Genomic DNA, 11,462 nt, shown 5'->3' on the forward strand with positions numbered 1-11,462 from the left:
GATTCACCTTAACCTAAGCTTAATAAAAGTTCTTTATTTGTTAGATAAACAGCAAAGAAAGTAACCTATTTTTAGATACTATGTTTTGATACTATATATTTTTTTAGATTTTTATTTTTGTTAATTTTTTTATCAATAAGAATTTTAAAAGTTTTAGCTAAAATTTTTTTTATATCATATTATAATAATATTTTTCTTAGAAACTCAAACTCATAAAAAACGCACTTAACATATCTTTTAAAGCTGTTTTTTAAATTTTTGCTATTTTTTATATATATATTATGGAAAAAGCAATTTTTCTTCAATATCAGTTGATTACAACAAAATACTACTAAATAATTAAAAAAAATAAAATAACATAATAAAAAATAAATAATTAATTGTAATCAAACGAGAAATAAAATATATTATAATCTCTAGAGACAGTCAATTTTCTTGAATTTTGTAGTTAAATCAACATTTTTTGGAGAATTGTAAAATTGATCCCAAGTTATATTCTGTTGGATTAAAATTTTGTAAAGTGAGAGTTAATAAAATAGTAAGACATGTATTTGATGAAAGTTACAAAATCAATAATGATCTAATTAATAATTTATTTTACTATTTTTTAAATTTTTTATTTTAGAGAATCTAAATTTATTATGATTTAACAAGTAACAGAATTTAAAAGAAAACGTAAATTTTTATTTTTTAGAAATAATAAATATTACCCAGCCCATTTGAAAAAAATGTTTTTTTTTTAAATTTAAATAGTAAAAATTTAGTACTTCCAGCAATACGTGAAAGCCAAAAATTATAAAAAAATATTTGGACATATAATTACAACTTAATTTTATCAATTAAGGTGGGTGAAGAAAATTGATTTTTGATTTTCAATTAACACACTTTTTGTATGAGGGTATTGTAAAATGGGTTTTTTTTTTAAATAAGTCCCATTTTGCAGTAAAAGGTAGATAAATGAGAGAGTTTTGACTGCCCTAAAAATCCAATGTGGTAATGCAAAATGTGTTGGGAACTCTCAATGCAAACTCTTTTTTGTTGCAAAATTTCCACTGATTTTGCAATACCACCATGTGGTTTTATTCACACAAATCATGCCTCACTTTGCAACCCCACTTTGGAATTAGTTTGGATACCAAAACCAAAATTCATTTGGTAATATCTCATTGGGGTTTTAAAGTAATTAAATTCTCTCTCATTTTTCCAAACCCTATTCTGAAATGTGATTTATTTTGCATAAGAAAGTTCAACCCATTTCACAATACCCCCATACGAAATGTGTGTTAAATTGTTGATTGAAAACCAAAACTCAGGTCTCTACACCCTCATACAAAATGCACATTAAACCATGCACATATTAGAACATCTCTAATTCTATTTTTAATTCCATATAATATTACATAAGTATTTGTGACTATACGTCATAAAAATTAATTTAAAATTTAATATAAAATTCGTCATTCTAATATTTAATTTCATTTCAATTTAATAACATTACATAATAAGGTTATAATATTCATTTAATGAATTTAATAAATATACAAATAATAGTATTTTATTAGTCTTTATTCAAGATGATACAGTATCTCATTATTAATATCAGTATCATTTCAAATATTGTATTTAATACAAATTTTAATTTTAAAATACCCAAAAAATATCTTATTGAAAATTGCTCTTAAAATATTGCAAAATGGTCCCAGTTGTATATTCAAAACAACTTCTCTCATATTTTGTGTATTTTTGCAAATAATGAATTATTTATTTATTTAAATAAAAAGATTTTTTTTAAATTAATGATAATGTTTTAATATTTTTTAGTAATATGATTAATTTAGTCAAAATTATTTAATTGCATATATTCGTTTATAAAAGATAAAATTTTTATAAATTTAAATAAAAAAAACAATAATATATTAATTTTAGCAAATTTTATAGAAATATTATGTTTTAATTTTTTAAATGAAATTCCTTAGAACATATTTAATTGCATATACTCTTTATGTTTATTTGTTATTTTAGCTAAACATATATTTATTTTAAAAATGTTAAAATAAGAAATCATCTAAAAAATTATTGAATATTCTATTATTAATATAAAAAGAGTAGTAAAATAGTTTTAAATATATTTACACACTAACATTATATAAAATTTACATCAAATTTATTAATTAATGTAATAATTTAATAATCACTATATATAGAAAAACAAGAAAAAGAGAGACTTTTGTTTTCTTTATAAAAGTAATATCAGAGAATCAATATTTTTAATATCAGTTACTTTTTTAAGATAATTTTATTTATTGAGAAACAAAAAATCGGTTGCTATACAGGATACAGCCTGTACTTTCTATTTTTTCAAAAAAAAAAAAGCCAAATAAAATAGTAGAAACTAAAAAGAGAAACTTTTTTTTTCCTTTTCTTACATTTATTTTCAATACAGAATATTTTCTACCTAGTCAACGGTCAAACCTCACAATTCACTACCACACTACGAGTGTGGTTTTCGGCTTTTCGCTTTCACTTGTCACTCTTCTTCTGTAATCTGTACTTCATCTTTCAATATTCTTCAAAAAAAAAAAAAAACACGTAAAGATTACCGAGTTTCTTCAATCTGCAACTCTCTGTTGAAAATTAGGGTTCAGGTTAGCTACATGTACCAACTTTTTAAAGTGCTTCTTTTTGTTTCTTTGTACTAACATGGTTGCTGCTAACACCTTTTCCCTTATATTCTTTTCTGTTTTCAAGTTTCTCATCTTCATCCTTATATCATATGATAATCATAAAATAATCTGAACTGTTTTATATAAAAAGTAATGTAATCACTAATTTGTCTTTGAGCTAAAGTAAGTGGTATCCTGTAACCATGAAACAATGTTATAGAGATTTGAAAGGGGAAAAAATAATTTGCTAGAAAAATTCATCTTACCCCCATAACCTGTTTGTTAAAATGTCAGTCATACTGGTCTCTATTTTGTGATCACTTTCACTTTCTTTTGTGTGAGAAAAGACTTTTTGGTTTTCTTTTCTATTTTTAATTGATATGGGGAAGATGGGTTCTTGGTAGTGTTTGAAAACTGTAAAGTCAAGACAAAGAATAAAGAAGAAAGAAAGTGTGAATTTTTTGTCTAGAGAAGTACAAATGGATAGCAAGAAGAGGAGAAGGACATTGGAGAAGAATAAGGACCTTGCAACTGCTAATGAAGAAAGTTCAATGGATTCTTACAGCGCCCTTTTAAGACACATGGAGGAACCATCTAGTTCAAAGAGTGGTAATAGAAAAAAAGGACTGGAGCCACTCTGCGAAGATGTATACATTAGTGTGAAGAGTCCATTCGATTGTCTTGCAGCAGAGGAAGATGACACTTCTACTGAAGAAGATTACAGGTATTGGTTGGATTATATTTTCGTTCCTCAGGAAGACGAGGAGGATGATGGTGTTTTCGTTCCTCGGGAAGACGAGGAGGATGATGGTGATAGCTTATTGGTTAATGTGGCTGAGGAACCCCTGATTGGAGGTGTGGCTGAAGATCCCCAGATTGGAGATGTGGCTGAAGATCCCCAGTACAAATTATTTTTGGATAATGTGAAGGCTCGTGGAACATGCTATGTGATTGAGATCCCTGAGCAAAATATTTGTATAGAATACCCTGATGTGGCTCTTACTGTGGCTTCTGAGGCACAAAATAATGTTGGTAACTATACTGGGAAGCGCAGGGGTAGGAAACCAAAAAATTTGACACAAATAATTGAGGATTCTCATGTCGTGTCTGCAAAGGTACAAAATAATATTGGTGACTATAGTGGGAAGCGCAGGGGTAGGAAACCAAAAAATTTGAGACAAATAATTGAGGATTCTCATGTTGTGTCTGCAAAGGTACAAAATAATGTTGGTAATTATAGTGGGAAGCGCAGGGGTAGGAAACCAAAAAATTTGAGACAAATAATTGAGGATTCTCATGTTGTGTCTCCAAAGGCACAAAATAATGCGGGTGACTATAGCGAGAAGCGCAGGGGTAGGAAACCAAAATATTTAGGACAAATGGTTAAGGATGCTCATGATGCATCCCCAAAGGCACAAAATCATGTGGGTGAGTGCAAGGGCAGGGGTAGGGGTAGGAAACCAAAAGATTCAGGACTAGTCGTGGTTAAGGATTTTCATGGTGTGTCTCAAAAAGCACAAAATCATGTTGGTAACCGCAGGGGTAGGAAACCAAATGGTTTGGGAAAACATGCTGTCAAGGATTCCAATGGCGATGGCAATGCCAATGTTGTGGAGGTTTCTAGGGCACAAAACAATGATGGTAAATATAGCGGTAAGCGCAGGGGTAGGAAACCAAAAGAATTGAGAAATGATGCAGTTAAGGACTCTAATGGCAGCTGCAATGGCGGGGCTTCAGAGGCAAAGAAGAATGATGGTAATGACAAGGGTACGCTCAAAGGTGAGACACCACAAAAGAATGATCACATAGCAAAGGGTGATCACATTTACCCTCCGTCTGGCATAGAAATAAAGGTAAAGGAGGAGATTGAAGAGGATGATGACGATGCACTCTGCAAAAGAAGGCGAAAGGTTCCAAGTGTATGTATCTATAATTTTATATATGAATTTACCCTTTACTTTGCATTTGATATTATGCCTTTATGTGTTGCTTTGCAGTTGAATTTGGAACATTATTGGCATGATGATAAAGCCAATGCAACGAAATACACAAAGTACAGAGAAAAACTCATGCAAGAGCTGGAGAAGCCTTACTGTGAGGAAGAGTATAAGAAGCTTTTTAAATATATGAAACATAGAAAGCTAGTCGAATACCATAAAGAGCATCGCAGCGGCCCTAGGACCTGTAAGAGAAATTATCTTGGGAAATCTCTTCTTAATCATCATGTTGGTAAGTAGAATTTTCAGTCCCTCCTTTTGATATACAAGTATCTTTGTATTTTTGTCCTTGAATAGTCACCAAATGTAGCTCAAAGCTGTATACTTCAATTTGAATTAGAACTGATTCATTCACTACAATCAATTATTTTAATAGAACATGGAATCACTTAAAAGTGACAGAGAGTACTTATCTTACCAGGATGGTCCTTAAATACATGAAATGGAAAGATGCTTTTGTCTAGCTTCATTAGATGTTTCAGAAGACTAGCAACAATGAGTTATATTTATATGCTTATCTATCTTGCAGATCTGAACAAAAAACTAAAATCAGTTAGTGGTGATTATCCTAAACGTCTGACCCTCTTACGTGGATTTGTTTTTTGGTTGACGGTATGTATAACTTGATATTACAGCATCCTGCACAATTTAATTTTCTAGCTCTTCGTGCCCTGCTCAACTAATAATGTTGATCTGTCTGCTTATCCACCTAATAACATGTATAACCATAGCGCGAAATAATTAGATTCTCTGGGAACAAGATAGAAGTTTTGCTACATGCCATTCATCACTTAAACACATTTAACATTAAGGAAAGTTGGAGATAATGAACAATCATGTCCTATAAAGGCTCACATGTTTTACAATTAATGGTATTTAACAAAACTTTCAAGAATGTCTTGACTAGTTTGGAGCAGTTTATAAGTTACTTTGCAATCAATTTTTCTTTTCCAATCTATTTCTACTAATTATGTAAAATATTCATGTTATTATTAATAAGTATCTGTTTTTTTATTTCTTTGTCCACATGATCCTATTTCTAATACTTCAGAACTATATTTCTTGATAGTCTTGCATGTATGATAGAGCTGATAAATTATGATAACTCTAAGAAGTTAAGTATAGCTGAAAACACCCTTTAAATCACTAAGTTTTCTCTAACCCTTGCCCTTTCTATAATCTATATATATACATTTTGACATTTATAATTGGTTTTAATTATTATGTTGGTTACACGCAGCATTGTGCGGATGATGAGGCGTTCAAGCCATGGATCTATCCTGAATATTGTAAGCCGGCACCTAAGATGTAAAAAGTGTTATCTGATGTATATGGTCATGTTCATTGCATGTTTTACATGGCGTCTCAGAAAGAGTGAAGGCTTTAAGAGCTAGGTCGTTAACTTTATTAGTTATTTAGTTGACTTGATCTAGAAGTTTCATATACATGTATTCATGTATGTATATAAACCACTATTAACTTTGGTAGAAGATGAGATTCATCATTCATACTTTTAATACTTTTAATACACTTCACACGTTCCGATTTATTGCACTTCCCTCATTTTCACAGGATCAATAATTTTTTATTTCATAAGGATTTGTAATGCACCTTATTGCTCTCTAAAATGAGAAAACTTCATTTACCCAAAGAATTTATGTATTGATTATTAATTTATTATTGTTCCAACTTTCAAATGCATATTTTGAAGACATCAAATAACTATGATTTTTTTAGTAATTTTAAATTATATATGTTTGTTTATATGAGAAAAATTATACTTCTAATTTTTAATATAATAGTATTTTATATTATTACTAAAGTATTTGCGAGTAGCAAATTGAACAATTACTTTAAATTCATAACCCGTTTGAATTATTATTTTTAACAATAATTACTAAAAATAACAACAAATATTATATTCTAATTAGGTCTATTGTCATTTTTTATTGCTCAACAATTATATGTGTTGTATATATTATTTTGTACATTTAAAAAAATATTATTTATATAATTAATATGTTTATTATTATTTTTGTTCTTTTTGTTATTATTTTACAAATATTTGTTATAATCTGCTTACTTTGGAAAAGATAAATATTATGTAAGTTACAAATAATATTTATAATTTACACTAAGAAACTACTATTTTATCACAAATGTGTCAGGGATGTATGGAATATTCTTAGACATGTTCAAAGTTTTTTTTTCATTTTTTTCAACTTTTTTGAAGGATGATTTTCATAAATATATATTTTTTCACTTTTCTATATATTATACCTTCTTGTTATAATAACAAATAATACTAATATGTTAAATACATTTATTCATAAGTTATTTTACATAATATTTTGTATATTTTTAATTTTAGAAAAATCTCACTTTTCAATTTTTATGAGGTTATTTCAAAATCATATAAATATATTTATCCATGACATAGTATCTATTGATTTTTAGAACAGAAAACGAAGAACGATAAAATAATTTAATATTAATTTTCATCACTAATAAAAGTTTGTTTATTAGTAAAAGTTTATATATAATTATTTTTATATGAATTGGTAAGTAAAATTTTTTTTATATTATACTTATTTAAATTAAATTATTTAATAATTTTTAATTATTAATTTTATATAAAAATAATTACACGCAAGTCTTTTTTTTAATTTTTACGCACGTATAATATACTAAAGCAATGCATATTATTTGAGATTAAATAGATATCAAATAATATAAGCTCTTTTAACTTGAAATCATATGATAAGACATAATTTTATGAGCTAACTAGTTTGTTTAATAGTTTTTTTATTGTTCTTTTATATTTTAATTTTTTTAACTAATTTGTTCAACGAATTTTTTGTTATTGTTATTTCTACTTTTTAATTTTTTTCTTTAATTTTCATATCTATTATTTTATAAAAAAAATACTTTATAACTTTTATAATATTACAAGAAAATCACCCATTTAACAATTCAGATTATATTTAAAAGCCTAATTTGTTTATAGAATAAGTTATGTTTTTTCTATATTATTTTTTTATAGTAAAATAAAAAATATAGTTATGACATCACTTAAAAAATATCTTTTTAAATATTAAAAAGATCACTTATAAAAGGAGAGAAAATTTTTTTAAAATAAAAAAAATAATTAATTCTCTATACCTACTTTTTTAACTTTAATTTTTTAAATACGTTTTTTTTTTGTACTTAGGACAAGTTTACCACATCCACCAACAAACTCTATAATTTATATAGATTTTGTCTAACCTCTCCAATATCCTTTTTCAAAAATATCAAAATGGGTGAAAAAAAATTGAAAAATTACGAAAGACAATTATTATTATTATTTCCAAAGTAGATAGAAGTACACAGGAATAAATTAGATGGAGTTCACTGGGTTTGAGCCAACTCACTCTTAACAAAAAATGACATTTCTAAAATTAAATTTAGAATAATAATTTTTTTTTATTTTATTTTAGAAAAAAATCTTAAAAGTAAACTTTGTTGTGAAATACATAAAGAGAGAAGTGATTTTATTATTACTTGCTTGTGTTTCTCTCGGAGGCAAAAGCCTCTATTTATACACATATTGGGAGCTTAATTTCAACATGCATTTAATGTCATTCCTTCTTTGAAAAAGTGAGTTTTGCATGGGAATGGGCATCCACGTTGTTTGTTCTTATCACAACACTCCCCCTTGGATGCCCATTTAGGATTATTGCCTCATTAAAATCTTACTAAAGGAAAACCCTCTGGGAAAAACCTTAGTGAAGGAAAAATAGTACAATATTCTTTGTGATGGGGACTGCCTCATTAAAAACCTTGTCAAGAAAAACCCAATGGGAAAAAAACTTGACCAAGGGAAAAAGAGTACAGTCTCCCCCTCTTGCCGACATCATTTAATGTCTCGAAATCGGCGCATCCAAATCTTATGTACCAATCTTTCAAAGGAGGATTTTGAGAGTGACTTTGTAAATAAATCTGCCAGGTTGTCACTTAAACGGATCTGTTGGACATCAATTGTCTCTTGATTTTGAAGGTCATGAGTGAAGAAGAATTTGGGAGAAATATGCTTTGTTCTATCACTTTTGATGTATCCACCCTTAAGTTGAGCAATGCATGCTGTATTATCTTCAAACACGATCTTTAAACAGGATAGTTGGAACTATCTTATGATCAATCAGTCCACATGATGACAGAATATATTGGATCAAACTCTTGAGCCAAAAACACTCGCGACTAGCTTTATGTATCGCTAGTATTTCAGCATGATTAGAGGAGGTTGCTGCTATCGTCTATTTCGTGGACCTCCATGATATAGCTGTACCACCATATGTGAACAGGTATCCTGTTTGAGATCTCCCTTTGTATGGATCAGACAAGTATTCAGCATCTGCATAGCCAACTAATTGTGACTTGGATCCATAGGGGTAAAACAATCCCATATCAACCGTTCCATAAAGATATCGAAAGATTTGCTTGATTTCACTCCAATATCTTCTGGTTGGAGAGGAACTATACCTTGCTAGTAAATTCACCGCGAATGATATGTCAGGTCGCGTATTATTAGCAAGATACATTAGTGCTCCAGTGGCACTAAGATATGGTACTTCAGGACCAAGGATATCTTCATTTTCTTCTTTAGAGCGGAATTGATCCTTTTTCACATCCAAAGATCTTACGATCATTGGGGTACTTAATGGATGTGACTTATCCATATAAAATCTCTTCAAGATCTTTTCTGTGTATGTTGTTTGATGAATAAAGATCCCGCCTTTTGTATGCTCGATCTGCAAACCGAGGCAAAATTTAGTCTTTTCAAGATCTTTCATCTCAAACTCTTCTTTTAGAGTTTTTATAATTGTTGGAATCTCTTCAGGAGTCCCAATGATATTTAAATCATCAACGTACACAGCAATTATAATGAACCCAGATGTAGTTTTCTTTATGAAAACACATGGGCAGATGTCATCATTCTTGAATCCGTTTTTGGCTAGATACTCAGTAAGACGATTATACCACATTCGTCCAAATTGCTTTAGACCATATAAAGACCTTTGCAATTTGACTGAGTATAATCCTTGCGAATATTCACTGGATGGTTTAGAAATCTTTAGTCCTTCAGGGACATTCATATAGATATCCTGATCTAATGAGCCATATAAATAGGCTGTTACCACATCCATTAAATGCATATGCAGTTTATGATATGCAGATAAACTGACCAAATAACGCAATGTTATCACATCCACTACAGGGGAATACGTTTCTTCATAATCTATACCGGGCCTTTGTGAAAAACCTTGTGCCACAAGTCGGGCTTTATAGCGCACAACTTCATTTTTCTCATTTCGTTTTCTCACAAATACCCATTTATATCCAACAGGTTTTACATCTTCTGGTGTATGGACTACAGGTCCAAAGACTTCACGTTTTGCAAGTGAGTCTAATTCAGCCTTCATGGCTACTTCCCATTTTGGCCAATCATTTCTTTGTCGACATTTTTCAACTGATCTTGGCTCAAGATCCTTACTTTCATGCATGATATTTAATGCCACATATATGCAAATATTTCATTGACAATTGCCTTATTTCAGTCCCATTTTTCTTCTGTAAAGACATAATTTATTAAGATCTCATTATTTTCACAATTTCATTTCTCTCCTGTAAAGACATAATTTATCGAGATCTCGTCATTTTCACAATTTTCAGGTACCTGAACGTCTTCTGGCGTTATATCAGAATTTTGGACAACTGCTGGTGTCTTTACTATGTCTTTTTCAACAGGAATCGTATTTACCTCTTTTCTCTTTCGAGGATTTTTATCTTTGGAACCGACAGGCTTGCCACGTTTCTGGCGTGTATTTGCTTCCGTGGCTATTTGTCCTACTGGGACATCAATTCGAATTGGGGCATTTTCCGCCCTGCCACGCTTCTGGCGTGAATTTTCTTCAGTAGCTACTTGTCCTACTGGGACATCAATTCGAATTGGGGCATTTTCCGCTGGTATATAAGATTTGGTTATCCTCTTTGTATCGGAAAATGCATTAGACAATTCATTTGCTATTCTTTGTAAATGTATAATCTTTTGAACTTCTAGTTCACATTGCCTTGATCGAGCTTTGCAAATGTATAATCTTTTGAACTTCTAGTTCACATTGCCCTGATCGAGGATCTAAATGCATCAACGATGATGCATTCTAGTTAAGTTCCTTTTCAGGAAGCTTATTCTCTCCCCCTAATGTTGAAAATTTTGATTCATCAAAATGACAATCTGCAAATCGGGCTTTAAATACATCTCCCGTTTGTATCTCAAGATACCTCACTATAGAGGGAGAATCATATCCAACATATATTCCCAATTTTTTTGGGGTCCCATTTTGGTGCGATTAGGTGGTGTAATGGGAACATATATCGCACACCCAAATATTCTTAAATGGGAAACATTTGGCTGCTGGCCAAAAGCTAATTGCATAGGAGAGAACTGATGGTAACCCGTTGGCCTCAAACGAATAAGTGCTGCAACATGTAAAATAGCATGCCCCCAAACCGAGGATGGGAGATTTGTTCTCATAAGCAAGGGTCTAGAAATTAATTAGAGGCGTTTAATAAGTGATTCTGCTAACCCATTTTGTGTGTGAACATAAGCTACTGGATGTTCAACACTTATTCCATTAGCCATACAATAAGCATCAAAAGCTTGAAAAGTAAATTCACCAGCATTATCAAGGCGAATTGCTTTGATTGGATTTTCTGGAAATTGTGCTTTTAATCGAATAATTTGAGCCAGTAATCTCGCAAA

The 11,462-nt window shown here is 30.1% G+C and overlaps 1 protein-coding gene across 1 annotated transcript; it reads left to right on the forward strand.

Moving 5' to 3' along the window:
• The first annotated feature begins 2,536 nt into the window (after positions 1-2,536).
• LOC107463309 (uncharacterized) lies at positions 2,537-6,209 on the forward strand. The gene is made up of 5 exons (XM_016082095.3): positions 2,537-2,645; positions 3,053-4,582; positions 4,661-4,892; positions 5,190-5,272; positions 5,901-6,209. The coding sequence occupies exons 2-5, from the start codon at positions 3,143-3,145 to the stop codon at positions 5,970-5,972; spliced, it is 1,827 nt and encodes a 608-aa protein (XP_015937581.1). The 5' UTR covers positions 2,537-2,645; positions 3,053-3,142; the 3' UTR covers positions 5,973-6,209.
• Positions 6,210-11,462: the final 5,253 nt, after the last annotated feature.

The sequence above is a fragment of the Arachis duranensis genome, chromosome 8 (genome assembly GCF_000817695.3).
Source record: "Arachis duranensis cultivar V14167 chromosome 8, aradu.V14167.gnm2.J7QH, whole genome shotgun sequence".
NCBI classification, from domain to species: Eukaryota; Viridiplantae; Streptophyta; class Magnoliopsida; order Fabales; family Fabaceae; genus Arachis; species Arachis duranensis.

Excerpts from the sequence above, each read along its gene's own strand:
- LOC107463309 (XM_016082095.3), top strand. The coding sequence starts at position 3,143 with ATGGATAGCAAGAAGAGGAGAAGGACATTGGAGAAGAATAAGGACCTT. Across the intron at positions 4,583-4,660 it reads GAAGGCGAAAGGTTCCAAGT|TTGAATTTGGAACATTATTG; the intron begins GTATGTATCTAT and ends GTTGCTTTGCAG. Across the intron at positions 5,273-5,900 it reads GATTTGTTTTTTGGTTGACG|CATTGTGCGGATGATGAGGC; the intron begins GTATGTATAACT and ends GGTTACACGCAG.